The 19,975-nt window shown below is 41.6% G+C and overlaps 1 protein-coding gene and 1 pseudogene across 5 annotated transcripts in view; both read left to right on the top strand.

Moving 5' to 3' along the window:
• The window catches only part of Large1 (LARGE xylosyl- and glucuronyltransferase 1), a 573,700-nt gene that overhangs the window by 444,854 nt on the left and 108,871 nt on the right, over positions 1-19,975 (top strand). For all 5 annotated transcript variants that reach the window (XM_026777408.1, XM_026777405.1, XM_026777407.1 and 2 more), the window contains one exon: positions 1,227-1,331. In XM_026777408.1, coding sequence (XP_026633209.1) covers positions 1,227-1,331 — 105 coding nt within the window. The remainder of the gene's footprint in view (positions 1-1,226; positions 1,332-19,975) is intronic.
• LOC113455550 lies at positions 17,397-17,777 on the top strand (annotated as a pseudogene).

The raw sequence follows: 19,975 nt of genomic DNA, 5'->3' as shown, positions 1-19,975 counted from the left end.
TTTGATAACATGCCTGAAAGGCTCAGAGATTCAGTCCTACCTACATTCCAGACACACATCCTTTAGTGATGGACTACACTCACTAGACACAGCCAAATATGATTAATGATACCCTAGAAACACAGCCCTAATGATAGACTACAAGCCTCACCCATCTGAAGTGTTATGGTTCACCAGAGACAAGGCTGACTATGGTGGCAGAAAAGTACTTATCCATCCAGATGACATCATTGCATTGACATGATGTTGACATGGTGCTTAGTAACATAGATGATGTGGGATTCCCCTCTATATGCTATGAATATATTTTACTGCCATTGGTTAATAAAGAGGCTGCTTTCGGCCAATGGCTTAACAATATAATTAGACTGGAAAAGATATATAGAGTAGGCAGAGTCAGGGAGAAGCCATATATAGCCACCACAGGAGAAAGATGCTAGACACCAGACGGAAACTTACCAGTAGACTACAACCAGATGGCAATACAAAGATTAATAGAAATGGGTTAATTTAAGATATAAGAGCTAGAAAATAAGAAATGTGAGCTAATAGGCCAAGCAATGTTGTAATAATACAGTTTCTGTGTAATTATTTTGGGTTTGGGCAGCGAGGAAACGAACAAGCAGCCTCCAACAACACATAGATGGATGCATTTTGGAAGTAGTAACAACAGAAGCACTGTGACAAGCTGGCTCTTGACTATGGACTCTCCTCTCATGAAACAAGGATAATTCCTTATTCTTTAATTTAAAAAAATGCGGAAATCCAATAAATTAATATATAAAAGAAAACATCATATTGGAATGCTTGAAGATTAGTATGTGAGGTCATAAAGATATAACTCATGTCCCATGATTTAGGGAATGAAACACATCTTTGTATGCATGGATAGATGGACAGATGTTTGGGTGGATGAATGGATGGTTGGAGACTATGGCATTATCAAAAACAGATGACCTTGGACAAGATAATTAACCATTTTGGAAGCTGTGTCTTCTCTGTAAAATGGAGATAATAAAAGCAGCTGCCTAATTGTAAGAATGAAATATGTTTATGCAAGTTAAACACTTGGGTCAGGACCTAGCATTTAATGAAAGCCCCCTGCGAATGTGAGCTGTTATTATGAAAATGTGGGTCTGCATAATTATTCATTGTGTCTGGTACTCTCCAGCCCTAGATGCCTGTGCTGCTGCTTCTAAGACATCTGTATTCTCTGTGTTTTACAGGCCAACAGGTCCTGGGCTTGGTAGAGAACCAGAGTGACTGGTATCTTGGAAATCTCTGGAAAAATCACCGTCCATGGCCAGCCCTTGGAAGGGGCTACAACACAGGTAAGTCATAAGGGCAGTGTAAACGGGGGACAACAGAGAATGATGTTTATACTCATTGTCCCTTCCTAAAAGAGAGGGGATGTGTAGCAATGTGGAGGAGGACATGCAGTTTCCTGTTTCATCAGAGCATAGGACATGCACAGGTGGCACTTTCAGTTATTACTCTATGTCATGCTGCAAGCAAGCACTAAGCAGTTGAGCTGTGGAAGTATGGTGCGGTCTTTCCAGAAAGCCTCTCTGCTGGCTTTAATGCTGATCTCCCATTGAATTCTTTATCAATTTGACATGTAATGTCTTTATCTATTGATATAAATTAGAGATCAGTCTCTATCAATAAATTCAATATTTAGTTTTTAATTAAACAGATGGTGTATATTGTATGTGCACCTTGGATATTCAGAGGTCTGCATTTGCAATACGTATCAGTATTTATCTTACTGCAGTCTTCCATGTATAGCCTGGGAAAACAGCAGGAGCTCATATTTTCTCTGATTATTCTTATCTCTAAAAGGTACATATATAGCCTAGCGAGTGTCAGAAGAAAAGGCAGACATATTTGAAAATTGTTAGTTCTGGGTACTGCATTCCTCAAATATCACGTCTAAAGTCACATATTATTTTCTACTTTGTTACTACCACCAATCTTGGAATTTCTCTTCGTTTCTTGTTTCTCTGTTATTACTAGTTACTTGTGCAGCCATTCTTTATTCAACATATATCTGAATTATAAGTAACATAGATGCAGTCCATGGCTTCAGGGAATGGATGAATATACTGCTAAATAGTAGAGGAATCTGCGGACTCTCTGAGAAGGTCTGGAATGGGAAACTGAAGATGTGATAACCAGAATAGTATGGATGGAAGTACTTCTGAATTCCAATAATGGCAAGACAGCACTTCTTCCTACCTGGTAGTTGTTAGTTTGACATTGAAGTAGATGCTAGCTTGGATTAGCATTATAGGATCCTGATGCTTTATTTTTCTGTACTAGAGAAAATTGATGCTTAGAGATTTCAAGAGTGCAACCCTAATTAAGGAAGCCTGTAAGGTTAGCTACTGACCTTGCTACCTCAAACTTGAAACACTTTATAATCAAATACTTTTTGTTTGTATTTGGTTTTAAGTTTTGTGACAGAGCCCAGGCCAGCATAGAATTTACTATGTATCCCAGACTGTCCTTAATATCCTGACATTGCATACATATGTGATTCAAATACTCTTAAGTATACTGGGCTCTGTCCTTAAGGAGTCTAGTGGGTCTGTGGGGGGGGGGGTCAATATTGCACTGTAAGGAGCCTTTGGGATGTTTCTGAAGCAGAATATCCAAAACCCTTCTATAATGAAATAGGATATATTATCTCTCTTCCAGCAAGAACAATGAGACACCTCCGTGTGTGTGTGTGTGTGTGTGTGTGTGTGTGTGTGTGTGTGTGTGTGCACATACATGCTCCCAGATTCATATGTATAGAGGCCAAAAAGCAATCTCCTGTGTCTTTCACCTTGTTTTTTGAGGCAGGGTTTCTTATCATGACCTAGGACTCAATGATTAGGTTTGACTGCCTTGGTCTGCAAGCCCTAAGAATCTGCCTGTCTGCCTCCACAGAGTTGAGAATACAAGTATGGGGACACACGTGCAAATACACACACATACAAACCTCCACACACATGGCTTTTTTACATGGATACAGTGTGCCTAACTCACTTTGTTGATTGAGCCATGTCCCCCAGATCCATGAACACTGTTTTCTTAATGCATTTGAGATTGGACTGTGTATGATTTCACAGTAGGCCAATGAGAAGGCATCATGTATCTAGATGAAGCAAAAACAGCCATCTTTTCATTAATGTCTAGGCTTTCAAAGAGACATAGATACCTCTGTATTTTTGAATGAAAAAGGGAGGTTTCAGGTGATGCCTGTCGTGCAGACTTTCTGTTCCTCAAGACCTATGCTAATAAAAATTCTCATGTAGAGGTAAACTACAGCACATTGAGGATGCAGTATCAAGTCATGGTTATCTTCATTAAACTAAAGCACTTATCACCAATCTAGGTTTGCAAGGAGAAGAAAAGTCTAGAACCATGGAAAATTGCTATGGCAAGGATAGCAAGTTCCTCCTTCTCTTATATATATTTCCTCATAGCATGATAATAGACAACTGTCTTAACCACCTTCAATTTGTATTAGTATGTTGAGACAGTGAGTTTTCCCTTGAAAGGTCATAAAAGGGTACGGCAGGTAGGGAAAAGCCCTGTGATATGTGACAAGTCTCTTTCAATCAGCAAATGACACCAAGTAATCATTATAAAAGAATTTATTTATCATCAAGATGACATGGCTTTCCCAATGAGGACTTTCTTTTTATGACCAGTGAGTGTGCCACACATCAGCAGATGAGTTATCCGACTCTGAGGGAAATTGAAAACTCTACTGGAGGTAACTAATCACTCTAAATCCCAGCCATCTCCAGTCTCTCATGAGGCTCCTCTAGTAAAGTATCCTGTGGATGCTATTGGTAAGCTCCAACACATTTGGGTTGGACCACAGCTTGACCACTGAGTCTTAACTACAGGCTTGGTCACTCAACTCAATCAGCTTAGTTTTCTGCCTTGTCAGGTCAGTACCCTCATCTTGTGAAGACCACTTGCTTTGGAAGAAACTTATTAAGAACCCAGCCTGATGCCAGTCATAGAGTAGGTACTCAGTTCATTCTAGTCTCTGTCCTGCTGTGCATTTCATCACTTAATTCAGGAAATGGTGAGGACATAACTAATCAGCTGCTTATCACAGTCTCTTAAGCACCAAAGTCAGGGAAAAATAATTAGTTATTCTATTTTTATACAAGTATGCACCTTTCCCCACTGTCTGGTAAAGCTTAGCATTTAATTCTATAATTAAAAGGAAATAACACCTATTTTAGTAACTATACCAATTTCCCAACTTTATTTGGCTCTTAAAATCTCCAAAAACAGAGCATGTCATGCAAGATCTGCTTCTTAGGCCTGTCTTGTATTTTTATAAAGCATACTCAACATTGTGAGCTCATAGTCTTTAGACCCAGAAGCTTGATAATCTTTGGTCAGAATCTGGGCAACTTTGTGAGGGTGTCACTGTAAGTACCTGTAAGCCAGAACATCTTGGGAGCTTGATTTGGCTCCATTTCTCTGTCAGAACCAGTCTAACTAACTGTCAAGGTAGTACGTGTAATGGTAAAATAAAATGCTGCGGGATCCCAAGCAGACCATGAGACCATGCTGCAGGTCCCTGAGTCAGGGCAGGCAGCAGGCAGGGGTCCTGAGAGCAGCCAGTCCTAGGCAGGGATGACACACAAGACCATGCTGCAGGTCTCCGAAGGTGGTTGATCTTGGGCAGGGAGCCACGTGGCCAGTAAGAGACAAAGACTTGGATAGGCATGCCATGCAAGGTGGGGTTGGATATTTATTTGTTTATTTAGTGTGTTATGGAGGGGAAAGGGAGAAAGGGAGAAGAGCATAGAGGTAGAGAGAGGAGAGAGGCAGGAAGGGAAGGAGGGAGGGAGGGAGGGAAAGGGTGGAAGTAGGGATAGAATGGAGCAAGGCAGAAGCTCCCTCTTTGGGGGAGCTGAAGATCAGCTTGCCTCTGTGGACTGGGGAGGGAGTGGGCATGGCTTGTCTCTTAAAAAGACAGGACAGATCATTACAGTACTATTTAGCTACACTCCTCAAATGCCCCTGCTTCCCACCAGACCCATTCCCATGCAGCTCAGCTCTGTTTTCTCAATGTTGGTTGATTTGTAGGGTTATCTTCTAATGGAAACCTTCCCCTTGAAAGGTCCAGCTAGGCTTCCACTTCATCTCTGTTTGTGTTTCTTTCCAATCGACTTTCACAAGGCACAGAGGTCCTTAAGAGATTTGGGGAAATATTCCTTCCACCTCCTCTTTCTTCATCTTGAAGATGTTTGAGGCAGAGTCTCAGCACGGTAGCCTGACTGGCCCAGAACTCCCTGTGTAGCTGAGGATGACCTCAAGCATTGCTGTCCCGAGTGCTATAGTTACTGCTTTCGGCACCACACCTGACTTTTAGTGGCGATTGTTATAACTTGTTCTCCTGCTCATGTCCTGGAGCTGGAACAACTGTAGATGAGGTGACTAGGCAGTCCCAGAACAGAACTTTTGCCCGTAAGTGTTCAGGTGGATTTAAGGGCACCTTCCATATCCTTGGCACAGAAAAAGAACATTCTCAACTACTCTGTCCATGTATCACCTCCTGGGTGCAAGAAGATGCCATTCACTCAGCATTCATAAAACAGGTTTGACAGGCTCATTAAAATTCATCTCACTTCTGTTCATATGGTGATGGATGGCTGACTATCTTAAAAAGCAAACAACAGCAAAGGAGGGGGGATGAAAACACTTGGATGAGAGTTTGGGAAAGGCAAGGCAGACTTGAGAGGACATTAAGAAGCATATTCAAGCTCAACAGAGATTTATTTGGCAACATCACAAAGGATCCAAGGGGAAGTTTTGTTGTCCCTTGATGAAGGACATGTTAGCTAGAGAAGGTCTGAGATTTGCAGGCAAATGGATGGATCTAGAAGACATCATATTGAGTGAGGTAACTCAGACCCAGAAAAACAAATATCATATGTACTCACTCATAAGTGGCTTTTAGACATAAAACAAAGAAAACCAGCCTACAATTCACCGGGCAGGACAGAAACCTCTGTCAATACTGACCTTCAGTGCAACCCACCCTCAGCCGTAATTCTTATCTCCTGAACTATTTTTCCTTATGCATGTGGTGCAGGAGAATTGTCTGTATTCTGTCAGTCATATTTTAAGTAAATGCTGATTGGCCAGGCAGCAAATGTAGGTGGGAAAACCATATAGGAAGTAGAAATGATGTAATGAGAACAGGAAAATTCTGGGAAGGAGGATGTTGATTTCTCCCACTCCTGCCCAGACCACCCAAGCAGCAGGATGTGATCTGCCCCTCTGAAAAAAGTTACTGAACCACATGGCTAACATAGATCAGAAAAATGGGTTAATCAAGATGTGAGAGTTAGCCAGTGAAAGGCTAGAGCTTATGGGCCAATCAGCTTATAATTTATGGAGACCTATGTGTGATTTTCTTTGGGGCTAAACAGTTGTGGGGTATCAGGCGGGAGAGAAACCCCAACAAAGAGGACCCGTTCATGTTACATGCATGATCTCATATTCTGAAAAATTTTGGCCTCAGAGTCTGATGTTTTCCTAGTTTGGCTAAGTAGATCACAAGGCTACTGTAACCAAAACCTTTTTCTTTCCCCAGCCACCCAGACCTGAACAATCACACAAAAACTATGTTGATTACAACATTGGCCAATGGTTCAAGCATATTAGCTAGTTCTTATGTCATAAACTAATCCATTTCTATTAGTCTGTGTATTACCATGAGGCAGTGGCTTGCCAGTAAGGTTCTGGCATCTTTCTCCTTTGGCAGCTACATGGTGTCTGCCTTGCTCTGCCTTCTTTCTCCTTGCATTCAGTTTACTTTTCCTGCTTACCTATATTCTGTCCTGCCATAGGCCTGACAGCTTCTTTATTAATCAATGGTAATAAAACATAGTATACAGAGAGGAATCCCACATCAGGCTGCCACCTGCTGAACAGAAAGTTGAAGCAAGAAAAAACAAAATGCAAAAGAAAGATTCCTCCATCTGAGCTGGGCCTCCTGTCTCAGGTACAGCGGCATGATAGCATTTGTGGGCCTACAGTACACAGGTACTATCCCATCCTCCAGGCTTCTTCTGCCTTTATTTTTTTTTTTTTTTTTTTTTGGTTTTTCGAGACAGGGTTTCTCTGCGGTTTTGGAGCCTGTCCTGGAACTAGCTCTGACCCTGACAGAAAGTAACCAGACCACTTCTTTATACCCTGTTCTCCACTGTGAGTTAAGAATACTAACGTTGCCCTGGTGCATTCATACTGTTGTAGTAATACCATGAGCAATAAGGATGTATTTCACTTCATTCAGAGACCAGGATGTCAGATTCAGGCAGATTCAACACCTAGCCAGGGGCTGCTCTCTGATTCTTGTCTTGGCATTTTCTGGCTGTTTCCTTCCTGGTTTTTTTTTTTTAAGTGTGGGGGGGGATGAAGGAATTTTTCTATATCTTGTTTACACCCTGACCACCTCCCAAAGACCTCAGTGACCATTTTGGTGATTAGAGTTTCAATTTTCGAGTTTGGCGATAAACACATTCAGACTGTAATCAATACCTCCCTGATAGAGAAACAATATTCCTCCTGAAAATGCTGAGGAGCAAAAGTGAGAGGATAAAGTTGCCATGAAGCTGCATGACATAAGCAGCACCCTGTTTTCTATATCTGCAAGAGTCATGAGTCCTCACATCCTTGATTAGCAACAGGTTACCCATATACTTGCAATTGCATAGCAGCAGCATTCCCGAGCTACATTTTGTTATAACCAAATGGCACACTTTGTTTTGTGCTGGCGGGTTATTAACCACAAGTAATATGTTGTACAGCAGACTCCTAGAATGTATTCATCATGCATGGAAGAAATTCTACTCACTGAGAATCATCCATACTTGATGCCAACACACACACACACACACAATAAAGCAAACAAAAAAACCTAATAAAGTGGACTAGTAATCTTCCCATCTTTGGTCACATTGTATTGGTAGCTCAGAATCTATGGAGGTGGGAATAGTCACACCATGGGAATCAATTAACACCACAAGTCATACTTTGTCCCTTTCTGGAATCCTGTTGGTAAACACTGAACTGTGAAAGGCCCTCACATGCCTAACAAAGCTGCCTACAGTTTTTTGGTCATTCGAATTTTGATTTTTCCATGTAGGCAGTTGTCTGCTCCATCAGTATCTGTGTCTTCTTCTAATATGCTCTATTTATTTAAAAATAAAATAGTATATATCCTTCTACATTTCTTTAGAGTACATGAAGCGTTATCTTTCTAATACTGCATTGTTTTTCCATTTGATGATAATTTATTGTCGCGTCCACCCTCGACCCACAAGGATGACGCACGACACACCAGAGCTCTTCTCACTGCAGTTTATTCCAGGACTTTATTCACTTTCTCTCTCTCTCTCTCCTCTCTCTCTTCTCTCTCTCCAGGCAAACCTCTTCCAGCCCTTAAGTAGGCATGGGCTGCCAACCCCGAACTGCCAGGTGGGCACTGCCCATAGGTTCACCCATATGCAGGCAGCTGATAATCATTGCGTTTTCAAGCCCCAGCCAATATTAGGAGCTGATTATCAGGTGTGGCTCCATGCTGCTCGCTACAGTTCCCCCTTTTGTTTTGTAAAGCATCAGGCAAGAGTATAGGTCGGATCTCTGTTAAAAATGGAACATGTACTAGTGTTTGTCCAGGTGTCATCCACTCAGAGAACACTAGACCTGTCCGGTGCCTTTTTACAGAGGTGGGAGTTCGACACCAACCCACATGCAATCAGACTTGCTCTTTTTGAGGCTGATGTATGCTTACCTCAAGTGCAGTGCACAAGCCTCGCATCCTGTGCTCAAATATAGATAACCAAGCTTGAGGGGACTGTCCTGCTTCCATGGCCGTGAAGGCCTGAATGATCATAACTGCATTGCGATGCTGTGAAACCCTTATGTGACAAATGCACCATAGGCATTCCAGGGAGGCAAGCACCATTAAGCCTGCCAGGGCTCCTATTCCCGCCCACTCCTTCAGATGATCCATGGAGTGATCCAGGAGGATAGTCCTTCTGCCAGGCTGGTCTCCATGCGTGTGGAATCTGCAGTCACCATCGCCATCCGCAACTTTTCCAGTTGTTGTTTGAATTCACCAGACCAATTACCTAAAAGATAGCTACTCCTACAATAGGGCAGTCTCTTGATTTAAATTTGCTCTGTCGCAGACTCTTCAGCCGTGTGCAGAGCCTAAAACTGCCATTGTATTTTCCTTGCCCTGCGGCTACGCTGCTTTCTCAGGCAGCCCTGTGAGGTCTGTGCTCCAGCTTGTCCCAGCTCCAGCACTTGTTGTGTTTGCTGATACTCTTGACACTGCTGTGGCATCCGCCAGGCTAGGCACCAACTGGGCTGAGGCAATGTGCCTTCCACCACAGCCACCTAGCAAAGCTCTGCTCCAGCTGCCTTCTCCAAACTGGTGCATAGAGTGGCGCGGAACTCAGGCCCACTGAAGGGACCCCACTTACACCATGTTTTAGGGAATTGGGGCACTGCCCATAGGTTCACACATATGCAGGCAGCTGATAATCATTGCGTTTTCAGGCCCCAGCCAATATTAGGAGCTGATTATCAGGTGTGGCTCCATGCTGCTCGCTATAATTTATTTTTTCCCTAGCTGGTATTAATTGAGAAGTGGTATAAAATTTTATCAAATATAATGAAAAAATTAATTTTATACCATTTCTCAATTAAATGGATATATTATATGTAAATATAATATTTTTGTTTGCTGTCTATGTTGGGCATATGGTCTCTATATTTCAGAAGAAGAAGTATTTTTTTTGCAGAGAAACTATTAATAGAAAGCCAGCTTCAACTTCTTTAGTTCAGAGAGATGTTCTCTGACAATAAAGTCTAAGCCTCTAAAGTTAAGGGTCATGAATCTAAGGCCAGGAAATACAGAGCCTATGCTAGCCATGAGTAGCTATATCTGGCTCAGCATTTCAATTGACCTAGAGGAGCAGAAACAAGAGCATGATCTTTCCTGAAAACATTGCTGCCTTACCCTACTGACCCATGCAAAGTCAGGAAAGCTCCTTGATGCCAGCGTTATCAAGAACAAGAGCTGTGACTGAGCACCCAGACACAGGGCAATGGGCAGTAAGAAAAAATGGTGTGATCCAGAAGCTCCCTTCCATGGAGAATATCTATCAGCATTCATTTGATGCCTGTTTTTCACAGATCAGAGAGATGAATTTATGATGGGATGAGGCATCTGATTTCTTTGGGGCCTTCCAAGTTCATGGCACTAATCTCAGACTTGATGCATGTTTTCATGTGCATTAGCTCATTCAATCCCCATTTTACAGAAGAATTTATGAAGGCTCCATGAGGTTAATTGGTTTCACAGGTTAGCAGAGCAGGTAAATGATGGGACCAAGGGCCTAAGCTTTCCTTATAAGCTCTTAGGCTGTCAGTTCATAGCAATAGTTGGTAGAGCGATTATGTAGCTCTGGGAATTTGTCCAACCCCATTCCTTAGTAAACTGGGTTAGATAACTATGGATTTTTTTTTTGTTTTGTTTTGTTGTTGTTGCTGTTGTTGTTTGAGACAGGGTTTCTCTGTCTCGTAACCTTTGGCTATCCTGGAACTTGCCCACCATAGGATTAGGTGTTTGAATATTTGGTTTCCTGTTAGTGGTGCTGTTTGAGCAGGTTTAAGAGGTGTGGCCTTGCTGTAGGAAGTGTGTCACTAAGAGACCAGCTTTGGGCTGGTGGAGAAGGTTTGGAGGAGGGCTGTGGGGAAGAACTGTGGATGGAATGTAAAATAAAATTTAAAAAACTTGAACCATCCTCGGTTCTTTCTCTCTGCTTTAGGATTGTGGGTCAAGATTGGAGCTCAGCATGTAGTTACTGCCCCCATGCCTGCGGCTTCCTGCCATGTTTCCCTACCTGGACAGACTCTTAACTCCTCTGGAACCCTAAGCCAAATAAACCCCTTCATCTATAAGTTTCCTTGGTCAGTTGCGTTTTAACACAGTGGTAGAAAGTAACTAACACAGCCCTCTTTTGCTGTAACTGGGCTCTTGGGCTTCATAGCTGCTTGAATTTGTCAATACTCATTCATCAGAGATGTATTGATAATTAGCAGTACACAGTATCCTCACCTTGTAGTGCTCAGGGGACACTTAAGTGAAAAGAAAAACCATGCCAAGACTGTCAAGAAAGATATGGAATTACAAGCAGTTATAATTTCTAAGTGGGAAAACCCTATAGATTATATAGAAAGGAACCAGCAGAAGGCATTTCTGTCTATGCTGTTGTACTCGGGCCATTTTTCTGTGCTTTGTATGGCTCACAGAACCAAACTTAAAATTCCTGTGACTTCATAAAGTGAGGAAGATCAGCCTCTTCTTCTATCAGTCACACTCTGAGCTATTCCCTGTCATCCACCATTATACTTAAATAGTAGTCCTTGTTGCCCTGATCCCTCCCTCCACGTCTGCATCTTACCACAGTGGGTCAGATATATTTGAATCAAAATGGGTTGGCAGACACTGAGTTGGTTTTTGGGGTCCTGAGAGATTGCTTCAAGTAAAGGGAATCTCAGCAAAGACTGAGAGGAATATTCAAGAAGAGTATTCTGTCTTTTATCCCGCATGACTGTTCTACCAAGGAAGGCTGTGCTTATTGAACCCATGTTTATTAAACCCAGCCTGGTTGAGATTGACTTTACTATTTCCTGGTCCTGATGCAAAAGAAATAGGAAACAGAACCGATCTTTATGAATCCCAGAATTAAGCTGAGATGTTCAGGAAAGCACACCGTAAAAACATGTACCACTATGCACCAAGTCAATTTCCAATTTCCTGTCTCTGCCTGCCTGCAACAGCGGTTGGCCAAAATTGTACAATTTTGTGTCCTAAAACCTAGATGTGCTTTGCATTTTTAGAATACTATGTGTGGGAACAAAATAATCCACTTTGTGACACATGGATATTGTATGAAACTCAAATGTCAGTGTCCATTAATAAAACTTCTGGCACATAATTGATTTGATTATTTCCTGTCCTCAACTCCTCCTGGGTAAGTCTGCTGCTTTTTGCGCTAGAGCTTTCAGGTGTGCTGTTAAGTCTCTAATATGAGCTTTCTCCATTTTCTTTATGTGGGTACTTAGTGCTGTGAACTTTCCTCTTAGCACTGCTTTCATAGGTTTGGATATGTTGTGCCATCATTTTTGTTGAATTCAGGGAAGTCTTTAATTTCTTTCTTTATTTCTTCCTTGACCCAGCGGTGGTTCAGTAGTTCATTGTTCAGTTTCCGTAAATTTGTAGGCTTTCTGAGAATAGTATTGTTATTAAATTTTAACCTTAATTCTTAGTGATCTGATAACACACAGGGGGTTACACCAATTTTTTTTGTATTTGTAGAGGTTTGCTTTGTTGCCGAGAATGTGATCAATTTTAGAGAAGGTTCCATGAGGTGCTGAGAAGAAGGTATATTTTTTTGTGTCTGGGTGTTTGTTTTGTCTGTTAAGTCCATTTGAGTCATGACATGTATTATTTCTCTATTAAATTTCTGTCTGGTTGACCTGCCCATTGGTGAGACTGGAGTGTTGAAGTCTCCTACTATCAGTGTTGTGGGCTTTGATGTGTGATTTAAGTTTTAATAATGTTTCTTTTACATGTATGGGTGTTCAGGATTGAGACTGCATCTTGATGAATTGTTCCTGTTATGAGAATAAAGTGTCCTCCATCTCTTCTGAATGATTTAGTTTGAAATTTTGTTAGATATTAGGATGGCTACACCCACTTGTTTCTTAGATCCTTTTGATTAGAAAACCTTCTCCTAATCCTTTACTCTGTGGTAGTGTCTGTCTTGAGGTTGAGGTGTGTTTCTTGTATACAGCAGAAGGCTGGATCCTGTTTTCATATCCATTCTCTTAGCCTGTGTCTTTTTATAGGTGAACTGAGTCCATTGATATTAAGTGATATTAATGACCAGTGATTGTTAACTCCGGTTATTTTTCAGTAGTAGTGTCTGTGTCTTTGCTTCTTTGGGTTATGCTGGTGTGGGGGGGGTGGGGGTAATCAGATACCTGTGTTTTTGTGTGTGCAGTTAGCTTCCTTGGGTTGGGGTTTTCCTTCCAGTATTTTCTGTAATACTGATTTTGTGGATATGTATTGTTTAAATCTGTTTTTGTCATGGAATATCCTGTTTTCTTTTATCAATGGTGAATGAAAGCTTTGCTGGATATAGTAGTCTTGCCTTCATCCATTGTTTCTTAGTGTCTGCAGCATATCTATCCAGAACCTTCTGGCTTTCATAGTTTCCATTTTGAATTTGAGTGTAATTCTGATAGGTTTAATATGTTACTTGACCTCTTCTCTTTGTAGCTCTTAATATTCTTTCTTTATTCTGTATGTTTTGTATTTTGATTATTATACGTAGAGGGAATTTTTTCCCCTCAGGCAGCAGCAATTTATTGAAGCATTTCTGGGAAAATGATTGATGTAATTTTAAGGAATAGTTATGGAAAATATGCATACAATGCAAAGACTATTTTCTGCTAATGTCTAAATCTCTAATACATGTCTGTCAAAAGTAAAAGCAAAATTTTAGGTTATATAAATACAGTCCCTTCTAATTAACCTATATAGAGATGTTGAATACTGATGATTTGCTGAGCCTGAACACAAACCCACCCATACACACTGAGTGGATGTATTATGAAATATAATTACACTATATATATGTATATATATATATATATACATACATATATATATAACAATTTCAGAAGTATTTTGTCAGTTAAAGTAATGTTTAGACTTAATATAGAATAGATTTAAACTTTATCATGCATTTTTGTTCTAACAACATATAGATTTACCCTCCCCCTACACTGTATGGTTATGTATATACAATAGAAATGTGACTATTATAAATAAAATTTTTCATTTGGGAAAAATGAAACACATTAAATTTCTAGAAACATTGTCAAAATAAGTGTCCATTTAACAGTCAAGGATGGATAACAACTCTGCTGGTAGAGCAGTGTAACAGTTATCAGGACCTGAGTCTGGATCCTCTGGAACCCTTAAAAGTATGTGCCAGGTGTGGCAGCCTTCCTGTGATCCCAGAGCATAGAAGACAGAGATAGTCAGTACAAGATAACAAGCTAGACTATATAAAATAGTGTGCTCAGATTCAAGTGAGAGAGCCTGCTTGAATATGCAAGATGAAGACTTACCAAAAAGGACCTTAGCTGTGATCCTTGGTTCTCGATGTGCATTGCACACATGTAAGCATGCATCTGCACACATGCATATATGCATGCAAGAAGAATTTTAAAAGAAGTAGAGGAGATAAAACACTTAGAAGTACTTACAACAGAGAAAATCTATATGTACAAACACACAAATAAATTTAAACATCAATGTAAAAGTTAAGTTTTTGAGATCATAAGATAAATTTTGATGTGCTGCATGGATTGAGGGATTCCATATAGTACTGGGATGTGATTTCAGTTGTTATTTTGAGATGCTATATATTTGGTGTTAATAGTGGGCTTAGAAAGCTCTAGGCAACCATTCCCAGAGATCAAGGAATGGAATGATCACATCCCATGCTGTTAAAGGAACCGAGCGTCATTCTCTCTCTCTGTCTGTCTCTCTCTATCTCTCTCCTTGTTTGTTTCTCTTTTTTTACTTCTTACCCTAACTGACTACTTTCCTCCTGTCCCTTCTTCCTTTTTCTTCTACTTGTCTTATATAAAATAATTTTATCTTACAATTTTTTTCCTATAGAAAAGTATGGAAAGTTGCTTTGTACCTGTGGTAGTTTGAATGTGATTGTCCCCCAAATCTCATAGGGAATGGAGGTACAGCCTTATTGGAGAAAATGTGTCACTGTGGTGGGGGGAGGCAGACCTTGAGGTTTCCTATGCTCAGGACACCACCTACTGTCTGAGACCACTTCCTGTTGCCTGCAAGATGTAGGACTCTCAGTTACTACCCCAGGCTGTATGATACCTTATTTCCTGTCAAGATGATAATGGTCTAAATCTCTGAAACTCTACGTTAGCCACCCAAATTTAGTGTTTTCTCATAAGAATTTCTGTGGTTATTGTGTTTCTTCACAGAAAGAAAACCTCTAAGAGGGAACTTTTTTTGACCCAGTCTATTTGGTGTTCTGTAAGCTTTTTGTATCTTCTTCATAGGGATATCCTTCTTTAGGTTGGGAAAGTTTTCTTCTATGATTTTGTTGAATATATTTTCTGTGCCTTTGAGTTGGCGTTATTCTCCCCCTTCTACACCTATTATTCTTATTCTGTTCATGGTGTCCCAGATTTCCTGCATGTTTTGTATTAAGAATTTATTGGATTTAATATTTTCTTTGACCAATGAGTCTATTTTCTCTATAGTATCTTCAACTCCTGAGATTCTTTCTTCTATCTCTTGTATTCTGTTGGTTAACTTGTCTCTGTAGTTCCTGTTTATTTACCCAGATTTTCCATACCCAAAATTCTCTCAGGTTGTGCTTTTTTTATTACATGTATTTCAGTCTTCAAGTCTTGAACTGTTTCCTTCACCTATTTGATTGGTTTTTTTTCTTGGGTTTCTTGTGTTTTATTGAGGGATTTAATAATTTCTTTGAATTTTTTGTTTGTTTTCTCCTCCATTTCTTTAAGGGAGTTTTTTATTTCCTCTTTAAAGGTCTCCATCATTTTCATAAAGTTACATTTAAAGTCGTTTTCTTCTGCTTCTTATGGGTTAGGATGATCAAGTCTTTCTGTTGTGTGACCGCTTGGTTCCTGTGTTATCATGTTGCTTTTTAGGTTGTTGGAGAAATTCTTGCATTGGCAATTACCCATCTCGTTCTTCAGATGAGGTCGTCATTGTCTTTGCATCTTGGTCTAATCCTTGCAGTGGCTGTCTGAGTGTTTGGGGGTTTTTCTTGGTCTGCTCTGTACTGTCAATATCTGTCTCAGAAAGCCTGCTCTCTTGGTCTTCTCTCCTGGTTTGCTCTTGCGGTGCTCTCTCTTAATCTCCTCGGTGTTGTAGCAAGCTCTTGGTCCCCTCAGTATTGTTGCAAGCTCCCAGCTTTTAGGTGGGGTGTGGCTAGTAGCGTGGGTGGTCCAGTGGATGGGTTTGGGTCTTGGAGGAGCCTAGCTACAGGAAACTCCCTGCTGGCTGGCTTGAAAATCCAAGGGAGTTGGGGGAAGTTCTCATAGTTTTTTCCCCACTGTGGAGGTCCTAGAGAGTGGGGTGTCTCACCACGTGGCCGTTCATTCACCTCATAACTCTTCTCAATATTGGAGCAAGCTGTGTTTCAGAGTTCCACCAAGGTTGCAGGAGCAACTGTAGAACTTCTTTTTTTTTCCGATTCTTTTTTAAATTTATTTTTAGCTTTTAAAAGATATAGCTATTTATTATGTATACAGTGTTCCGCCTGCAAGTATGCCTGCAGGTCAGAACAGGGCACCAACACTCATTATAGATGGTTGTGAGCTACCATGTGGTTGCTGGGAATTGAACTCAGGACCTCTGGGAGAGCGGTCAGTGTTCTTAACCTCTGAACCATCTCTCCAGTCCTTACTCTCCAATTCTTTTTTTTCTTTCTTTTTTTTTTTTAAAGCTATACCCAGTGGTCTCTAAATATATTTTCTTCTTTCATAAAATGCTGGTTGCGCAAAATAAAAAAAGTAAAAGTAGTTTGCAGATCTTAATGAAAGTGCTTTGCCAGCCTCCAAATGCTTTATATTTGTAGCCCTGTCATATTCTTTCTTTTTTTAGATTTATTTATTTTATATGAATGAGGCACATGTGTGCCTGGTGCCCACAGATGTCAGAAGAAGGAATTGGATCCCTTAGAACTTGGATTACATATGGTTGTGGGCTATCATGTGGGTGCTAGGAACAGAAATTATGGAGTCAAGATCACAAAACACCCTTTAATACTGTACCCCCAGTAACATTAAAGACGTCCTAATAGGCCCTTCCTCATCTACCTCATTTACTGTCTACTATTAGTGCCAAGATCAAGCCTATTATTGACTCTGGGCCTTAGAGGGGCATTCAGACCCAGCCCTTCCTTAGTGCTCTCTACCTGAGTACTCTTTATCTCTGAATACCCGATACCTGATGTGTGTAAGCCACCCAATGAGCTTGTATTGAATGAATAAATAAGTAAGCAGATCCAATCAGCTTTTTGTAAGGTTTGAGCATCATTATACCTTATCCCACCAATACTTAAAAAAGAAACCAACTCCTTCACTTTCTCTTCACAGTACTAAGGGTGCTCCTCTGCCCTAAGGCACCTTTCCCCAGGTGCCCTTCCTTGTCAGCCAGGAATGAGGACACAGTGGCCCTCCCACCTTACTACTGTTGATCCCTATGCCACTGTGCCCAAGGCCTGCAGGTCTTCTACCACCAGTTCATGAATAAAGTATAGTTGTTGATGCCAGAGAAAATGAGGCCACTATACAACCACATGGCAGGCCCCTAAACAGTTTATATTTTTCTGGGCTCCAATAATGAAATGGGGATTGGTGTGTGCAGGTTAGCTGACAATGGCCAGAAACTGCAGAGAAACTCAGCACAGCTCAGTCCCCTGTGTTGATAGTTATAGGGCTTATTTAGTCAAGTTGCTCACTTTAATTATACTAAAAATTGGAACGTTTTGCTGTTAATTTCTTTGTGGGAGTCAGCAAGAGCCTCTCAGTTGTTTTGTATTTGGAGATATAGTCAAGAACTCGAAGGTAAAGAAATCAAGAGTTCCTGACCAACTTAACAATCCAGGTGTGGATAGAAACATAGGAGCCTAGTTTATTTAATTATTGATAAGGTTATTCTAACTGTTCTGATAACATTTGAAAAGAATGGAAAAGAAATTTGTCATTAATAGCTGGCACTTGGCTCCACAGAAAAATAAAGCAAACTTTTAATAAAAAAAAAGAAAAAAGAAACTAGCAAATGTAAGTGGAAGTTGTTAGATAAGATTCTGTCTCCCACACTTTCAAGCATTCTTTCTCACAAATGTTCCCTCTCTCTGTCTCTATCTCTCTGCTGCCCCTCCCCCCACTTTCAGGAAAGGAAAAAAACTCAAAGAAACAAAAAGTAGTCTGCAAAATTCTTAAGTTTTTATAATCAAAGGTGATACACAGGAAAAATCAGCACAGATCTTAAATTGAATAATTTTTAATAAACTCACCTTCATTGTTGGTTCAAACTTATAGGAAAGCCATGACTGTGAGGGTCACATTCATAAATGCTTCAAGTAAGAGAGCCCATGTGCCCTCAGCGCTTCCCACGCAGCATCTGCTTGGTGTCCACCAGAACTTTCATTGGTCTGATCAGCAAAGCCACAAGAACCACCAGAGGACTAAGGAACAAGTCATAATGGTGAGGGGGAGCTGAAGAAGTGTAGACAGAAGCCAGGCAGGACTAAGCAAAGGGAGACACAATAAATTATACCCAAAATTCTGGTAAATAAACACCTTTACAACTCACTACGCATAAGTTATGTCAAATACTTTGTTTCTCCCACCACCTTCTCAACTTGTTTAACTGTATTTCCTGCACATCTTTCACTGAATTAAGGAATAGGTTTTTCCACAGTCTGCTGTGAACTGGTCTTGTCTATTGGAATTATGTAGACACTTGGGAACTCCTATTCCCCCCCCCCCTTGAATAGAGGAAGTTTGTGGTCTGAATTAACCTAGTCAGTCCTAAGCTGATTCTTTCATTTAGCTCAATCATTGAAGCTGGGAAGCAAAGAAAGAAACTAAGAGAAGTCTCCCCAACCCTGCCCTGCTGTATGCTAGTACCAGTGCTCAAGAACAGTTTTAAGCTCCTACTCTAAGGCTACCCACCCAGAGCAGTGAGTGCCTGCCTACCGGGCAGGCCTCAGGGTCCCCTGTAAGGGAGCCCAGGCACCTTCAACTCCTGCGGCAGGTTTCCTGTGCTCTTCTGGATACCGCCCCCCCTTGCTCCATTCATCCTTTTGTCCCCAGATCATTGGGCTACCTGCCGGCCCTGTTTACTTGCTGAGGAATCCCATCTGGACGGGTGAGTGTGTGCTATCCAGGGGCAGATTGCCCCTGAAGAGAGCACAAACCCCCCTCCCCCAGCTCCTTCTGCAGGGCTGTCTTTCTTTTGCACGACCCAGCCCCCCAGCACCCCTCCCCAACCCTGCCCTGCTGTATGCTAGGATCAGTGCTCAAGAACAGTTTTAAGCTCCTACACTAAGGCCACCCACCCTGAGTGGTGAGTGCCTGCCTACTGGGCAGGCCTCAGGGTCCCCTGTAAGGGAGCCCAGGCACCTTCAGCTCCTGCTCCAGGCTTCCTGTGCTCTTCTGGATACCGCCCCCCCTTGCTCCATTCATCCTTTTGTCACCGGATCATTGGGCTACTGGGCGGCCCTGTTTAGTTGCTGAGGAATCCCATCTGGACGGGTGAGTGTGTGCTATCCAGGGGCGAATTGTCCCGGAAGAGAGCACAAACCCCCCCTCCCCCAGCTCCTTCTGCAGGGCTGTCTTTCTTACACATGACGACACCCCCAAATTCTTCGTTTTCTGCAAGGTTCTTTGCTCAGGAACAGTTTTCTGCTCCTACTCTAAGGCTACCCACCCAGAGCAGTGAGAGCCTACCTACGGGGCAGGCCTCAAGGACCTCCAATAAGGGAGCGCATGCACCTTCAGCCTCTGCGGCAGAGTGTCCTGTGTTCTACTCCTCCCCACCCTGCCCCCCAAGTTCCCCCTTTTGTCCTCGGGTCATTGGACTACCAGATGTCCAGGTTTTGGTGCTGAGGAGTTCATCTGGACGGGAAAGGTTCCTGCTTCTACACTGAAGAGATACACCCAGAGAGTCAATCACAGCAAAGACTGGACCAAGACACCAGGCCTCTCCTGGCTCCATTTGAAGGAAGAGATGGGAAGGCGCCAATGCAAGAATTCCTCCAACAACCTGAAAGGCAACATG

This window comes from Microtus ochrogaster, unplaced genomic scaffold, assembly GCF_000317375.1.
Source record: "Microtus ochrogaster isolate Prairie Vole_2 unplaced genomic scaffold, MicOch1.0 UNK63, whole genome shotgun sequence".
Lineage (NCBI taxonomy): Eukaryota > Metazoa > Chordata > Mammalia > Rodentia > Cricetidae > Microtus > Microtus ochrogaster.
The sequence above is the reverse complement of the archived record's forward strand: the minus strand, read 5'-3'. Positions and strand labels throughout refer to the sequence as shown.